Here is an 18090-nt window from a genome sequence, read left to right on the forward strand (position 1 = left end):
TTTTTTACACTGATAATTTTAAAAAGTCTCCCTGGGGTGAAAATGTCCCTTTAATCTTACTACCCCTAAATCAAACAGAGTTGAAGTTTTGGGAGAGTCCAGTGTCTTGAAATCTCCAGCAGAGAGGTATGTGACCTATGACTTTTAAGTATGCTAATTAAAAAAAAGGATATAACTTTTAATAATAACATAATGGATAAGGCCAAACTTCAAACTATAAAAAGGTATATACAAGTGGTGAAAAATACGTCTTCCTGCCATCTCTCTCAGTCCCTGCCCCAGGAGCTATTATTACTCCTACCAGTTTCCTTGTGAATCAGTTCACACTTGTTTTTGCATATGCAAACAGAATAAATATGGAGGCATATTTGTATGTACACACAAATATATACACAGCTTTTAAAAGACACAAAGATGCATATCATTTCCTTTCATTTGTACTCCTTTTCACTTAAAAATATATGATAAGAAAAATTTCAATTGTGGTTCATAAACGCCTATTTCATTTTTAAAAAATGTATCTATGATATACTGAATAATTGCATCATTTTTGTTTTCTCATTATTCTATTTATACACATTCATGTTGTTTCCACTCCTGTGCTATATAACCACAATTGTATAAGAATAGCATTTATATATTTATTTTAGTATATGTGTATATATTTATATGATGAATTGCTAGGATAGAGATTTTAGGTCACAATGTATGATCTATATTACCTAAATGCTCTCCTAGAGGTTGATCCAATTTATACTCTCATCATGAAGACAAAAGTTATAACCTCTTTTCCTAGATTAATACAATAATGTGTGAATATATGTGTATATATATATATATATACACATGTGTATATATACATATGCCTAGACACACATACATACTCATATACCTAGACACAAACATTTATATTTACATACATATTATTTATGCTTTACCTAGAACCCCAAAGGTTAAAGACATCAATTATGGATCTGAAGACTCATTTCTTTGGAAACTCATCCTAATTCTCTTCTGAAATATGGTCTACAAGCAACAAGTGAGCCTGGCTACATATCATTTATCCTTCAAAATTAAATAAACTGCCAACTTAGTCACAACCTGAATAAGAGGTTTTTAAACAATTATGGCATACCCAGACCTATAGGGGAATCAAAAGTGAGTTAAGATATTGTGGTCATCCTTAAAGGTTTTGTGAGGAGTGTACATCAGGTTTCTCTCACCAGATAGGGTTCTTTGGGGTGGGGATCTGATTTTGTTTATTTAAGCACATCATCAAGGCACTTTTATTCTGGAAAAAGCTTAGGGTTTGTAAGGAAGTTCCCAGGGTATATATTGCTTGAGCGCTGTCTGTGTCTTCCCTCTCCCTGCCCCATCAGTTATGCCACTTTGCTCAGTCATTAGTAGCATTTCATTTCTTAGAAGAGGTATGTGTGATAGGCAGGGTATCTTGCTTTTATTTTCTGCCCACTTCACTAGGTTGGATGCAGAGACTAATGTTATGTAAAGGCTGTAATGACCTTCCTTTCAAACCTGGCTGTCACTTACTAGTGGTGTGACTTTGTTAAAATTCATTTGCATGGTAAGTTTCAGACTCCTCATCTCTAAAATGAGAATAATAGCATCTCATTGGGTGGCAAGAACATAATGAGAAGATGCATGCAATATAAACAGCACAAAACCAAGAGATTAAAAGGATGCATTTAATAAATGTTTATTCCTGTGCTTAATAAGCACAAATTCCTGAGTCCTGCAGGCCTGACACGGCACTAATACCCAGACAGCCTGCAGGGTAGGTGACTCTACATTGATCTCACAGAGGAGGAAACAGGTCCAGAGAGGTGAAGAACTTATACTCAATCACAAAACAGGCACATTCTGAGCCATGATGCAAACAGGGTCTGTCTGCCTTTGAAACTGATGCCCCCTATTGTTTCACCAGTGTTTCTCAAACCAGATAGGGTCAACGGACATGTCCTAAGGTATCTGCATGTTCCTGTGAACCTAGTCTACATTTTGCTCTTAATTTAAATTATGTACAAAATTCATAGTTGTAAAAGCATACACTGGTGCATAAATAATTTACAATTATAAGATATTTTTAAAGGTTAACATTTTTGTTACTATAGTGTCTCGTAGACTAGGGTTGACAGACTTATCCTTAGCAATACATTGAAAAAAGATCGTACATTATCCAACACTCAAATTTGAGAAATCCTGAACTCGAAATAGTGCATCTTCACTTCTTTTTCCTTTCTTTCCTGCATCTTTGCAGCCATGAACATTGTTCACAATATGAACCCTAGTTCCCCATAAGAAAATTTACATTTCTTAACACATAACTGAAACACACCTGGATCAAGGGGTTGAAGAGACCATTCTTTAAAAATATCATGTATTTTTGAATTCACAGGTCTGTTTTTCCCAGCAAGATTTTTCACATGAGCTTTTTTATCCTCTGAGCCAGGTACTTTCATGCAGTAATCCAGAAAACCATTTGATCTCATTATCTCTGTATAACCCTTCTCACAACCACAGACTCCGCCCTACAACATAAAAATATATTTTTATGGCTACACAATGAATACTGCAGATAAGAAAATAATTTAAATGTTGGAATCACTTGATATTTGCTTATGTCATGGCAATTGAGGGATTTTCAGCAACTGACTTCCCAAAGACATGAGAATCCAGTAAGTAGTTCATCTTTCTGAATTCCAAAGTCAACTTAAAATAAATCATCAACTTTTTCTAATGGCTTACAATTCTTACACCTTCCAAATATCAATTACAATCATTTTGTCAATAGGGGGTGTTAACCACATCCTTTTCTCTCTCACAGAGAGTTTAAGGTATTTAATCAAATTATCCTTAACTTTTCCTCCCAGCTATTTCAGATTTCTGCCCTTGACAATGAGAAGCCAAGCAACAGGAATGAGGTACGTGTTTTCTCTGAGTTCTGTGTTCTTTGAGCTTTGTTGCTGCCCCAGATGCTGAATGCCTCTCTTCCCTGCTACTATTGATCAATAACTAGAATGACCTACTTTTCTGCTTGTAAACTTGGTTCTTCACTCAAGGAGGGCAACCCAAGGGACAAAAAAATAATGACTTCACCAAAGGTGCCCATGGAAAAGAAGAAAGCTGTTTAAGGAACATGACATAACTTTTTTAAAAACTACATTATCAGTGCCACTGATTAGAATACATTGCACATTTTGCATTATCTCCTGAGCTGTGGCAGATTGCATTAAGGGAGAAAAGGGAGAGAGAGTTCTGCTTAAAATTTTTATATGTGGGCCCTGGCCGGTTGGCTCAGTGGTAGAGCGGTTGGCTCAGAGTCGGCCTGGCATGCGGGAGTCCCAGGTTCGATTCCCGGCCAGGGCACACAGGAGAAGTGCCCACCTGCTTCTCCACCCCTCCCCCTCTCCTTCCTCTCTGTCTCTCTCTTCCCCTCCGAGGCTCCATTCTGGGCGCTGAGGATGGCTCTGTGGCCTCTGCCTCAGGCGCTAGAATGGCTCTGGTTGCGGCAGAGCGATGCCCCAGATGGCCAGAGCATCCCCATCGCCCCCTGGTGGGCATGCCGGGTGGATCCCGGTCAGGCATATGCGGGAGTCTAACTGCCTCCCCGTTTCCAACTTACGAAAAAAAAAAAATATATGTGTTTTTGTGTATACACAAATATATAATTTTTTATTTATAGGCATTTACTTAATTTATTTAAAGTGAACAAAAACTTACACTATAGTATTTGTAGTGCAGTTAATTTTACTAAATGGCATTTAGCATATATAAAAGTGCATTTATAATTTCAAAAATGTTCAGGTAGATGAAAGAGTAAATCAATGGAATATTTATTTATAAATAGAGCTCATATAAATTAGCTACCTAAAAAAATGATTTGCCTATAAACAGGTTTACAGAAAAAAAAAAAGACTGCTTGCCTTAATACCTGTCCCTGCAAAGAAATTCTTACTGTGATTACTCCTGCAAATGCCTCTAGATGGTATCGTGGGCACAGGGAACTGCCGCTTGGCTCTAGCAGACTAGAAAACATCCAACAGCATATGCGTAACAGTAATTAAAATCCTGTAGGCGTCTTCAGCTGGTGACTCACCTGTGTACAGTAGGAGAAAGGTTTTCTGCAGGCCGGGTTACACTGTCGGGTAGCAGCAGGACGTGCCTGAGGGGAGCAGCCTCCTACAAAGAAAATCCCACCATTGTTCGCAGATTTTTCTATGATGAACATTAAAAAACAGTTTTTTCCCCTCTCTGGTACTGGACACTTTGTAATAGTATTATTATTATTTTTTAAATCTATTTGCTAACCTGTGGCCCAGTCTTATTTTATTGATTACTCCAGGTGAATTGTTTGAGACGGGAGGCTCTGCCAACAGAAGCTATTTATAGTAGATTTTTTTATACCTGCTACTGACAATGTGATTCTACCACATGGCTATGCTTGAGGGCAAAGTCTGTGAGTGCCAGCATCAGTCGAGGAATCTGTGAAATCTCAATTTAAGCTCAGGAGCATAAAATATATCTGCTCGAGACATTCTACATATAATTTCTTCCAGTTCTGGAATACCCCAACAGGTACCACACCAATTCCCAACAACCGAGTACTAAAAAAAGGCCATTAATTTATAGGGCCAGAATATGCACTTTGGTAACATATTTCTACCAGGACACACACACACACACTGACCCCCGCATATATTTTAAGAACAATGTAGAACCTCCAGGAGGGGCAATCATACACCTGACACGGTACTTATAGTACTTGACACAGTATTTAACAAATATGTTTGAGTTAGTGGATGAAATAATGCATCCACTATATGTTCTAAAAATCACTTACTTGCTTCCTGGATTCTAAGTAGTAAGCAAAGAAGTTGCATAATATTCAAGGGCAGTAGTAGTTAAACCTTATTTATAGTATTGGTTGCATTTATAGACTGTAGTCTTTGCCTTAATATAATTATTAACCAGTTACAATTTGATTTGTAGCTAGCAAAAAGCTTTGTGCATAAGGAAGTGTAGACTGAGAACAGTCAGATCTACACTTTGCCTGAAGATGAACCAGCCAAGTCCTCAGTTACTTGGAATAAAAAATCATACACACACACACACACACACACACACACACACTCTAGAATTAGCACGTTGGTGTGAAGTTATTAATTTGGGCATTAGTGGCAATAATCATACTTTCCTGTTGCTACCAATTGTGTTTGAAGGTGGTGTTTTTCACTTTCTAAACCAGTGATGTTCTAAGTGCAGTGTGTGGACCCCTGCAGGAGAGGATCTCTTGGGAACTGAGAAGAAAATATTTGAATGCACAGAGTTTATACAACATTTTTGTTTAAATTTTTAAGAATGAAATGAAGCTCTAATAACAGTTAGCAGGTGGTAGTAGTAACCTGAGCTCATTCACCAGATGTCCACGTGTATTTTATGCATGAAATACTCCATGCAGAGAATTTGATAGGGTAACCCACACCACTTTAACTCTCATATTGCAGAGTATACATGATGCTTTCTGTGTTCCTTGTCAGGTTGATTTACCATATATTTTGTTTTAACAACTTACAAAATGTACAATAAGCTTAAAATAAATTATTTTATGACTAAACTATGGATTAGAGGGAATAGCAATGATGCAAAAACAAACACACAAGGAGAAGACAAAGTTGACAATTCTGTTCCTATAGAAGAATTTCTATATGAGTTGTTAACCCAGTAATAAGTTAAAACAATAGCAATTTAATTTCCTCCAATAAAATGCATAAAAACCTTTAAAATTATTAAGCTTATTTGTAAATCAAACTGTAACCACCATCATAACAAAGAACATTTCCCTCAGTTTATATTTAGATATTAAATAATAATCACGACTAGCACAATCTTCAGAAACTAGGCTTCTAGTGAATAGATATAAGCAACTATAATTTGCATCAAATTTTTTGAAGCATTAACAAATATCCAAATATTTTGTATATCCTAATAAACTCTTTTATTTCTATTTCTCTGTTTTATTATAATATAATATATAAGCATATAATATGGTATCTAAGTATGTATATATGTTGAGTTAAGCCCTCAAAAGCTTTTTACTAAGAAGGTACATATTTTAAAATTTCAGAGACCATTATTTTAAGCCGAAATCTGTCTTTTTCAATCTTTTTCTCAGTTTATGATATTTAAGAAAATTTTATTGTGTTTCAGGTTATTTCTTTAAGTTGTCTGATCTATTTGATCTTGAAATAAAATTGTTTGCTTTCTGAGATGCAAAGGTTTAATGACAATTTGACAAGAAGATCATCTAAAGTCATCTGTCCAGTTTTTCCTTGCTTATAATTCGTAAGCTAATTCTCCTTATAAACAGCAACACTCTGAGATCATTTGCAAGTACCCACATGAAACTTAGGTAGGAATACCTGTTACATTAATGCCATCTGAACGTTGGCACCATACGGTTCGTTCATTATTGTTCCAAAGACTTGCTTTCCATGTGTACTGATAACATTTGCCTCCTGCAAGCAAATACGATAACAAGCAGTTCTATTACACCTGACACAAAATGAGAACAGGTTTAATCAATCAAAGGTGAGAGTTGAATAGTGCTCTTAGTACCTGTACAAGGACGTGTTTCCAGAATCTGCTGGGGGCAGCTGTCTTGGTTTTCAAAAGACTGAATTATAAATGTCCTTGACCTAGATTGGCGGCCCATAGTCTCAAAGCTTCTTCCATGGATGCAGGTTAATTCACATGTGCTCCATTCTGACCATTCCGTTAAGTGGCAGTCTCCTGGACAATTGGGCAGCACAAAGGGGGAAACAACATGGAAACTGATACCTGACAACATTTTCACAGACAGGGTTCACATGAAATCTGTGGTGGTGGCACAGGGAGGGGGTGGGTTCCAGATGCCATACATTCTATGTACCAATTTTCCAATTAGAAAGTACTTAGTATGATGGATTAATTTATGGTTTAATCTAGTTCAGGAAGAGAGTGCCAAAACGAGACTGGCATCACTTTGCTTCAAATCATACCCATATCTAGAGAATGCTATGTGTCTGCTAGTGATAATAAACTTTTTAAAAGGGAGATGAAAGAATGAAAGGAAGTTTTCAAAGAGTAGCATGATATCATAAAACTGATGTTCACAGAAACTATATAAAGAGAATAAGTTGGTAATTCAAATGGAATATCATTGAGCCTAAAGAATATTGAATTTAATAAACTAAACACACATTTTTGTGTGTATATGTACATATGTATGTATATGTTTATTTACATGCACTTATATTTTGCATGCCTTACTATAAGGATATATTAAAGTCACTTTAAACTTATGTCATAAACCCTAAGTTATTAGAATTAAAATAAAGTCAAACATGTTATTTAATAATGACCTTCACAATTATATACATAGAACATGACTGTTTGACAGAGTGCTTTTATAAACATACAGTCTTATTTGTCCACACCATGCCATCCCCCAGGTTCATCCACTCATGAATTCAGTCAACATTTTTTGAGTGCTGGCCAGTGTGCTGGGTGCTGTCAGGTGAAGTATTAGTTATAGATTTTCTAGATGGAGCAACCATTGCACAAAGGGGTTAGACCATATGCCCTCGGTAAATCACCAGGGAAGTGATAGAGACAAGATTCTAACTTAGCTCTTTCATTTTCAAGTCTAGTATATATATTTTTTGTTGTTTGTTTGTTTTTTATCTTGGCTACAGTGCCTCCATTGAAGCTGTAGATACATTCCAAATTTGTAACCACAATTAAAATTAATAAAAGTTAATTTAAAACTTCAGGTTTTTTGTTTGTTTGTTTGTTTTTGTATTTTTCCAAAGTTAGAAGAAGGGATACAGTCAGACTCCTGCATGTGCTGACCAGGATCCACCTGGCATGCCCACCAGAGGGCGATCTCTGCCCATCTGGGGCATTGCTCCATTGTGGTCGGAACCATTCTAGCGCCTGAGGCGGAGGCCATGGAGCCATCCTCAGCACCCAGGCCATCTTTGCTCCAATGGAGCCTTGGCTGCGGGAGGGGAAGAGAGAGACAGAGAGGAGAAAGGGGGAAGGGGAAAGAAGCAGATGTGTGCCTCTCCTGTATGCCCGAGCCTGGAATCGAACCCAGGACTTCCACACTCCAGGCCAACATTCTACCACTGAGCCAACCAGCCAGGGCCTAAGAAGTTTTGATGAGATAGAGCTTATTTAGAAAAAATGAGATAGAGCTTATTTAGAAAAAATGAGGATACAAAATAAACAAGAAGATCACCACAGAAAGCACTCCAATGTTCAAAGTTGCATACCTGGGCAGGGCACAGAACACAGCTGTTTCAGGATGCTGTCCTGCAGGGGCATGTCTCTACACTGTGTATCATCTACACGCACAGCAGAGGTGGAGATGGAACCATTGTGGACCACACAGGAAAGGCTGCGGGCCTGGACTCCTTCCCCACAGTCTCCACCCTGTGACAGGAAAGGATACTGCCAGAATTACCCAAGTAATTAGTGTCTCAGAGTTTTGATTCCTGTTACCTTTTGCTAAAATAAATAAGTAAGTAAGTAAATAAATAAATAAATAAACCCTAGTTGTATATTTCAGCAGCTTCCTCCTCTTGGGAGTTCTCTTTCAATTGTTGACAATAAAGCATCACTAAGCGATTCTCCGAGAGCTAACAGAGAAGCTGAAAAAGAAATGCAAATTTACGCCATGAATTTCTGTTCTCAGAATAGGACTGTCCGTTTTAAAACTCAGCCAGAACTGACTGAAAAAGGAAAACAATACATAATTTGTCTAGGTGTATGGGATAAAATGGCTTAATCTGTAATCACTCCCCCCAGGGAGCATGTACAGCCACAGGACATAAATTTTTCTTTTATGTTGCTTGTTTTTCTCTCACAGTGAATTTAGTATTTTCTCATGTGGAATTTCCAGTGCAACCCTGATTTTCTCTATTGCCACGAGTCGTTTTCCCAGCATGCCTTCTAGGATGAATAATGTTCCTTGGAGATCTTTTTTCCTATTCAGATTATTCTTGAAAAAAAAATGTGTAGTGTCTCACAGAAACAGAAGGTTTGAATTGAAAGGCTCTTAGTGGTTATCTGGCCCAGGCATTTGCCTGATGAAAGGTTTCCTACTGTAATACTTTTGTCAGATACGCATGAGATGAGTATTCTTTCCTCAGTTTTAGGTGTTCTTACTTCAAAAAAAGTCCATTGGATATTTTAATAACTTTGGAACGATAGCTTGGTTTTTGCATAAATATGTTTAAAAAAAAAGAGCCTAAAGCAAGCATTTCCACTAAGGTGTTGAAATTCCAGGAAGGCAAAAGTGAAGGTGTATGAACTGAAGCAGGAATGGAAGGAAAATGAATATAAGGTAGCGTTACCAAGCTGCCTCAACTTCCAAAGTCAACACAGCTGCGGTCCAGGTCACTTCTCACATCCCTGGACAGGCCACGGGGCAATGCCATGCCTCAGTAGCATCCATGAAGTGGCAAGAGGGGAAGAAGGGAGAAGCGTATGAGTGCCAGTTCCTCCTTGAATCTACCTCTCATTGATCAACTTTCATCCCACAGAGTGTTAACTGCTCTGTGCAGCCAAGGTGTGATCCTCACAACCCACTATGTTCACAAATTGGTGGAAGAGCTAGAGCCTTTATAACTACTGCTGATATGATTGAGGGAGGGGCAGGAGAGGGAGGGGGTAGGGGGAGGAAGAGGGGAGAGGGAGGAGGGCATAAGCCTTTGCTCCTGCAGTCAGGAATGCTATCTGTTGCAGCCACTGATCCAGTCTTAGGTAACAGTGTGGTCACTGCTCTGCACTGGAAACTTGAGTTCACCTTCTTATCCCTTATCTACTGGAGGACTCGGAGACTGCATTGGCTAGGCCTTGGAGCTACGGTGTCTTTTGCAATGGCAGGAATTAAAAAGGTCAAAGTGGTCAGCTAAAGGAGTCAGGACAGTGTTCCAGGACATGGATAAGGTGGGCCAGGGGTTGATGGATCTGCTGAGCACCACCCAGGTCAAGGCACAGTCGCAGCAGCTACTTGGTATCAAGTGCAGCTTGTAGACAGACCACTGGAGGGGCAGGATGGTAGACAGCGGCTGCTGAGAAAAATTCTTTACATAAGGAAGTTAGGACTCAAGGACCTATTGGCAAAAAGGTGCAATGTGAAGGAGGTCTAAGTTGTAGGAACTTCAAGACTAAAGAATCTGAGGAGGCTCATAAATTGGGGCCACCAGATCCTCTTCTAGAGGTGTTTTAACAAGAATGATTTCTTTGTCCAGCAGGGCACTTTCCACACTTGATTTATAAGTACCTTATAATTGCTCTTATCATTTTTCCAGCTTTTGTGAAATTGTCAAAAATGCACCCCAGTTTTGAACTTAAGTGCATTTTTTTTAAGATAAGGGGAGGTTCAAAACAGTTCACAGCAGATTCACTCAAAGCAAATGCTGTAGTAAATGTTACTTCCTGAAGTAGAAAACAACTAGTGTTAAGTTCAATTTCCTTTTAGGGGAGGATTCTGTCTCTTACAACTTTATTTTAGAGAGGGATCTAGGACTTGTCTCTGGTATCTATTTCCCTATATAGTTTCCAACTTTGTGAACTTGGAGAAAACAGACTAGAGATCCACAGCATGTATGGAAGTTGAAAACACTGCCATCTGTAACCTCAGTCACAGAAGAGGCAATTGATTAGAGTTTTGTTTGACATTGTAGGAGATGGAGGATAAGGAAATGGCAGGAAACAAATTTACATCAGGGGCCACTTTATAAACCAAGACAAACTATAATATGCTCCTAGTATGTGTCCATTTTCAACCCTAATCCCTCATTCCTTTGACAACAACAGCTACAATATGAAAATAAACCAACAGACAAAGCTAGTATTTGGTCTGTTTCACTCCTGAGACTTTATCCACTAGGGCCTGAGAACAGAGCCTGGCTTCTTAGAGCAAAATTGTTAACAACAAGAATTCTCTCATTAACTCTCCACTGTCCAGATCATTAATGGGCTTTTTGCATTCTCTTATTTGGCATCACCAGATGTAGATAGGCAGATGGTGCTAATAATCATAATTATAGTTTTAATCAAAATTATAATAGCAATTATAATTTATGAGCTCTTTTTTCTGGGGGGGCAGGTACTATGCTTAGTATTGTATATGAATTGTCTAATGCCTACCAAAATCTCCAGCAAAATTTGTGCTATTGCTATTCCCATGATATAGATTAAAAAACAGAGGCTTGGAGAGTTTAGAGACTTTGTAAAAACTGCAGAGCTAGGAACTGGCAGAACGTTAATCAAAATTAGGCCTGCTAGACTAAGGTGTCTGAGCATCTAAAACAGATGGACCAATGTATGTGTGGATACATGGTATCAGCTGAGGAACTTGGAAAGAAAAAGTTAGAAAAACACTTAAAAAAAATGAAGAGCACCCTGACCAGGTGGTGACGCAGTGAATAGAGCATCGTACTGGGACGTGGAGGATCCAGGTTTGAAACCCCGAGGTCGCCTGCTTGAGCACGAGCTCATTTGGTTTGAGCAAAGCTCACCAGCTTGAACCTAAGGTCGCTGGCTTGAGCAAGGGATCACTCGATCTACGGTAGCCTCCCGGTCAGGGCACATATGAGAAAGCAATCAATGAACAACTAAGGTGCCACAACAAGGAATTGATGCTTCTTGTCTCCCTTCCTGTCTGTCTGTCCCTATCTATCCCTCTCTCTCTGTCACACACACACACACACACACACACACACACACACACACACAAATAAAGAATGATGATAAATATTTCCTTTGCTAATCTCTTTCCATACAAGATAAGAGCTATTGTGTTTTCTGCAGAGAGCTCACAATTAGGCTTAAGAAAAAGCAGAAATTCAGTTTGAACTCAGGAAAAAGTCAAGTCAAATATCATCATGATTCCTTTTCTCTGTTTGCCTCTACTTTTCATGGGTATGTTACCTTCTTGATTTTTTCTTGCTTCTGAGTGACTGGCTTTACCTACAAAGTGAGATAATGTGGCAGCCAACAGTTCCTGATACAGTATCTTTGAACAACTTCAATTCCATTCCAAATTCATAGGGAAGAATGCTGATTGGACCGGTATGAATAAGGTGTCAGAACAATTAACTACAGACTTGTTTCTTGAGAGCTTTGCCCAGATAAGGCTTAACTCTAAAGTTTTCTCCTAATGGAACATGTCAGTTACTGGAAATAACCTCATCTAAAATACTGAGGATTTCTGAAGTTTCTGGATACACTTGTCTTATGGTCTCTGGGGCCTCTAAGTCTGGGTAATGCTGAAAGATGTCATAACCCCACATTTCTCACCAGCACTGCTACAGAGAATACTCACAACCCACCACTCTTGCCCCTATAGTTTATAGTTCTGCCAAAAGTTCAATGGGTAACAAACAACAAAATGAAAAATTACATTTGGCATTTCCCTATATAATCTTCCTATGGGAAAAGTTGGCAAACTTGTCTATTTAAAAAAAAAAAAAAAAGAAAGCCTCCTGACCCCTGAGATGATAAAAGGGAAAGTACAAAAGAACTAGTAAGGCACAGAGAGTCAGGTGTGGCTGCAGAATTGAGGAAAGCTACTACACTCACACTCTCTGGCCCCCAACCACATTTTCAGCTGAAACACAGAGCCTTCCACCTGAATAATCAACTGAAGGGTAGCTGAACTGAAATATTATAACCATGGATTCAGAAAAAGCAACATAGAGACTAGAAAAGGCTAGCCCCTGCCCCACGTTCGGTAGCTGAGAAGCAGGAGGGACATGTGCAGTGGAACTTCCTCTGCCCAGGCACGTGGAGTCTCAGCCTCATGCAGGGATCTCCAACCCAGAACAGAGATGGGAAGAGGAGCCCTCCTAGCATCTGGGGGTGAAAAATCGGTGGGGATTCAGTTAACTAGGAGAACAGATGCCACCTGCATAGGGACTGACACTGCTATTATTGTAGCCATGCCAAGTCCTAGTAGTGCCTTCGGGGTATTCTCTTTCAGGGAGGATTTTGGTGGAAACCCAAACAGTGACTAAACTGTGTGCCTCTGGATAAAGAGCCGGTCTTTTCCAATTTAAGTACAGGGCTGGTGCCTCTGTCTCCACATGTGGAATCACTTGATCAGGCCCCAAACTGCTGAATATAGCCACCCAGTGTGTTTGGAGTATAGCACAGAGCCAGGACACATATGGTGTGTCACCAGAGAGCTTTTGTTCAGGAATCAAATGAGTGGGAGCTGGGGCAAGTGGCTGCTTTGTGAGTGGAGGGCAACTTCTGTCTTCCCAGTGAGCTCAGCCCCCTCTGCCCCCAGAAAGGGAAGAGATGCCAGTTCCCTTCCAACAAGCTTGACGTCACCACCCCAATAGGAGTCTGCAGGGCCTTGGAAAGAGGGCAGCTGTTCCCCACCTCTAGTGTACAGCCGCTCTCCTCCCTCCATGTGTTGTTGATTCATGTGGATGGGCCCTGAACTGCTGAATCCACCCAAGCAGGCTGATCTGAGTGCCTCACAGAGCCTCAACTCTTAGATCACATTTCTGGAGAGGCTTTTGTCCAGGAACCCATCAGCCAGGAGCTGGGGTCTGTGGCTGTACTGTGTGCGGGCGAATCCTGTCTCCTCAGCCTGCACTACCTCAGGAAAGGGAAGAAGTGCCTGCCTCCCTCCTTAGGCCTTCAGGCTTCATCCTGCCCAACTGGCTTATAGTTCTGATAGCCTAGGTGCCAGTCCCTCAGAGGCTGTTGTCAGGGAACGAGATGAAGTGCTTAGCCTCCTCCTGTGTGTTGGGCGGGCATCACTCCCAATGGAAGACTCTTTTGATCTGTCCCCCTGAGACCAGTATCTCTGCCCAGCTGAAACTGCTCCTGCAGAACAAATGGTGGGCTATACCCAAGCTGAAGCCGTGGCTCACCACTCCCAGGGGAAACTGGAGTGGAAGACTCTGGCAGAGATTAATTGATTTGGCTGTGGAGTAGGGGCCTCCTTCTCCTTACTGAGTGCCTGACCACCCCCCAAGGAGGGTACCCACTAGCCCTATGCCACCCTCCCTGGTTGCCATACATTACTGAACTTACAACCTATGGAAATGTCTGTGGATCGAGACCACTCTGGGACCACTCTACAGTCTTTCTTCGGAAAACTCTGGTGGTTGATTGGGCAACCCAAGGGGAGGCAGACGTCAGGGAGCCTGAACCCTCTTACAAATATGTCCCCAGATCTGAGCTGGAAGATGTCAACCCTTATCACAGGTTGACACCTCCAACACACACCCAGGCGCAGATGCAGCCACAAACAGTGAACACAGAGGTAACTCCATATAGGTAGTCCAAGGCTGGTTACAAATGATGTTTGACATCAACTTGTACCTCAACCCCACCCAAGTAGACCAAAAATCAATACAGCCAATGGTAGACTTTAGTCCATACCAGGGCTAGGCCCAACTAGCCACATGAGCAGCATACTCAAAAGGATGTCCAGCAGGCACCAGACTCTGCTGAAAACAACCTGCTCTTGGTGACAACCATTGCACAGTATCTCATGCATACTGATTGAGGTTTACCTTTGAAGTCAGCCAGCCTACCCACGATAGGGCCAACAACATTCATTACTCAAATACAACAGGAGGGTGCATATAGCCCATAAGAAAATAAATATTCCTGGAGCAAGAAGTTTAGATGATCTGGAAGTATGTGCCACTGAGCCCAACAAGACACCCTCATCATTAAGACATAACATGTTTGGGAGTCATAGCAGATCTACATAATACACAGAGACAAAATGGGGATACAATGAAATATGTCCCAAATGAATGAACAAGAGAAGTCCCGAGAAAAATTAAAAGAAATACCAGATGCAGAGTTTAAAACAATAGTTATAAGGATACTTGAATATCTTAGGGGAAGAACGGATGATCTTAGAACTTGAGCAAAGAGATAGTAAGCATTAAAAAGGATATGAAAACCATAACAAAAAACCAGTCAGAAATGATGAATACAATATCTGAAATGAAGAATACATTAGAAAGAATCAGTAGCAGGCTAGATGAAGCCTAGGATTAAATCAGCAATTTAGAAGACAAGATAAGAGTAAGCACCCAAGCAAAGCAAAAATAAAAAAGAAAACTAAGGAAAGTCTAAGAGATCTTTGGGACAATATCAAGCATAACAACATCTGGATCATAGTGGCATAGAAAGCAAAGACATTGAACAAGATATACTGAACCTGTTTAAAGAAATCATAGCTGAAAACGTCCTTAACCAGGTGATAGAAAAAGTCACAGAGGTTAAGGAAGCACAGAGAGTCCCAACCAAGATAAACCAAAGGACACCCACGCTAAGGCACATCATTATTAAAATGTCAATTAAACACAAAGAGATAATCTTAAAAGCTGCAAGAGAAATGCAATTAGTTACATAAAAGGGAGCCCTCATAGGCCTATCAGCTAAGTTCTCAACAGAAACACTATAGGCCAGAAGGAATTGGCAAGAAATATTCAAAGTAATAAAAAGCAAGGACCTACAACTAAGACTGCTTTATCCAGCAAGTCCATCATTTAAAATTGAAGGAGAAATAAAAAGCTGCTCAGACAAAAAATAAAAGAAAAGCTAAAGGAATTTATTACCATCAAATTAATATTGCAAGGAATCTGAAAGGGCCTGCTTTAAGAAGAAAAAAGAAAAATATAAAAGAGGGTTATAAGTATAAAGAATAAAATGGCAATAAATAAATACATATTTATAATAACCACAAGTATAAATAGATTAAATTCTCCAATCAAGACAGGGTGGCCAAATGAATAAGAAAACATAACCCATGTATATGTACTCTAAAATAGACCCACTTCAGAACAAAACTGAAAGTAAAGAGATGGAAACACTATTCCATGCAAATAGAAACAAACATAAAAAACTGGGGCAGCCTGACCAGGCGGTGGCGAAGTGGATAGAGCGTCAGACTGGGATACCGAGGACCCAGGTTCGAGACCCCGAGGTCGACAGCTTGAGCGCAGGCTCATCTGGTTTGAGCAAAAGCTCACCAGCTTGAACCCAAGATCACTGGCTTGAGCAAGGGGTTACTCGGTCTGCTGAAGGCCCGCGGTCAAGGCACATATGAGAAGCAATCAATGAACAACTAAGGTGTCACAATGCGCAACAAAAAACTAATGATTGATGCTTCTCAACTCTCCGTTCCTGTCTGTCTGTCCCTCTCTATCCCTCTCTCTGACTCTCTCTCTCTGTTTCTGAAAAAAAAAAAAAAAAGCTGGGGTAGCGTAGTTATATCTGACAAAATAGATTTCAAAACAAAGGCCATAACAAGAGACAAAGAAGGTCACAACACTAAAGGAATTGATTCATCAATAGGATATAACCCTTGTAAACATATATGCACTGACCACAGGAATGCTTAATTACATAAAGAAAATCTTGATAAACATGAGGAGAGATAGCAATACGGTCACAGTCACAATAGAGGATTTTTTTTTATATATAAATAAATTTTTATTTTAATGGGGTGACATCAATAAATCAGGGTACATACATTCAAAGAAAACATTTCCAGGTTATCTTGTCATTTAGTTATGTTGCATACCCATCACCCAAAGAGAGATCGTCCTCTGCCATCCTCCATCCAGTTCTCTCTGTACCCCTCCCCCCCTCCCCCTCTCCCTCCTTCCCTCCCCCCACCCCCCATAGCCACCACACTCCTGTTCATGCCTCTCAGTCTCGCTTTTATGTCCCACTAATGTATGGAATCCTGCAGTTCCTGTTTTTTTCTGATTCGCTTATTTCACTCCGCACAATGCTACCAAGACTCCACCATTCCGCTATAAGTGATCCAATGTCACCATTTCTCCTATCTGAATAATATACCATGGTGTATATGTGCCCCATCTTCTTCATCTAGTCCTCTATTTTTTTTACAGTGATTAAAAACCTTTAAGCAAACTCTTGGCCAATACAGCAAGAATCCATAAATGAGTAGTGTCCTTAACATGTTCCCCAAGTCCAAGTTGGCCCCCTCACCATGCCAAATCCCTGAAAAATGCAACCCAACCACAGTTCAGTCTGTTAGGAGCTGTCACAGGGAGCAGGAGTCCAGGAAAGTTCCCCACAGGAAAAGTCCGTATGGCACTGGAATTGTTGTCACCATTCTATACTTTGCAGCTCATGTCCAAGTCCCAATGACCACTGCTTCTAGCTGGTAATGATTCAGGTAGACTGGAAAAAGCCATTTGCAGCATGCGTGGATATGGAGCTTCTGTTCTCCTCTGCCTGGAGAGTTGAGACCAGGTTGCTTTTCCCTGGAGCTCTGTGACTGTGGCCTGGTAAAGAGAACCTTGGGATACACTAAGCTGGGTGGCAAAGGTAAATTCATAATACAAGTTGGCAAAAGGAGGAAAGAGAGCTCTAAATTAAGAGTAGGTCCCAGCCTGAAATATGAGTGGGGCATTGAGGTAGGAGGAATAAAGGAAACACTATATATTAAGCAAAGCAGCAGAAAATAGGACTATCAACACCCACAACAGAGATCTTTGAGGGAAGAATAAAGAACCTGACTATTCAGGCAAAACATAGTTAAGTGGCCCTTGTGCAAATGAGATCAGTTTACCTGCTTCTTGGAAGAAATACCCTAGGCTCGTCCACAGTGTCGTAGATGGGGTCGATGGCCCTGGGCACCTTCAGCCTTCAGTGGCTAACCCCAGCATTCTGGGCAAGGTTAGGTCATAGGTGGCTGGAGCAGGCCTGGAAGAGACTGAACACTCCCTTAGAGGAGCGAGGGGGAAGCCCTCCTTCCAGTGTCCCTGTTTCCTCACAGCAGAGGTGTGTAAGCCTGGCAGGCTTTAGCTCAATGACCTTCCTTTCCACTATTGAAGCAGGACCCAGATGGCATCCTATGAGACCCCTTTGGGGTGCTGGAGCCTTTAAGGGTGTATCCTAAAAGCTGGTAGTTCCCCCTGATCTCTATTGGGCTTTTTCTGCCTCTAGGTATCTTAAAAGCCATTCTCAGAAGATCTTGCTGAGGGGTTTGAGGATCCCCAACCGCCT

General features: G+C 40.4%; 1 protein-coding gene across 1 annotated transcript in view; it reads right to left on the reverse strand.

The window, feature by feature from the left end:
* The window catches only part of THSD7B (thrombospondin type 1 domain containing 7B), a 1096947-nt gene that overhangs the window by 27250 nt on the left and 1051607 nt on the right, over positions 1-18090 (reverse strand). Inside the window, exons 22-26 of the mRNA XM_066232872.1 lie at positions 8334-8493; positions 6634-6807; positions 6438-6533; positions 4115-4197; positions 2354-2546 (exon numbers count right to left, since the gene is read on the reverse strand). Coding sequence (XP_066088969.1) covers positions 2354-2546; positions 4115-4197; positions 6438-6533; positions 6634-6807; positions 8334-8493 — 706 coding nt within the window. The remainder of the gene's footprint in view (positions 1-2353; positions 2547-4114; positions 4198-6437; positions 6534-6633; positions 6808-8333; positions 8494-18090) is intronic.

This window comes from Saccopteryx bilineata, chromosome 5 (assembly GCF_036850765.1).
Source record: "Saccopteryx bilineata isolate mSacBil1 chromosome 5, mSacBil1_pri_phased_curated, whole genome shotgun sequence".
Taxonomy (NCBI): Eukaryota; Metazoa; Chordata; class Mammalia; order Chiroptera; family Emballonuridae; genus Saccopteryx; species Saccopteryx bilineata.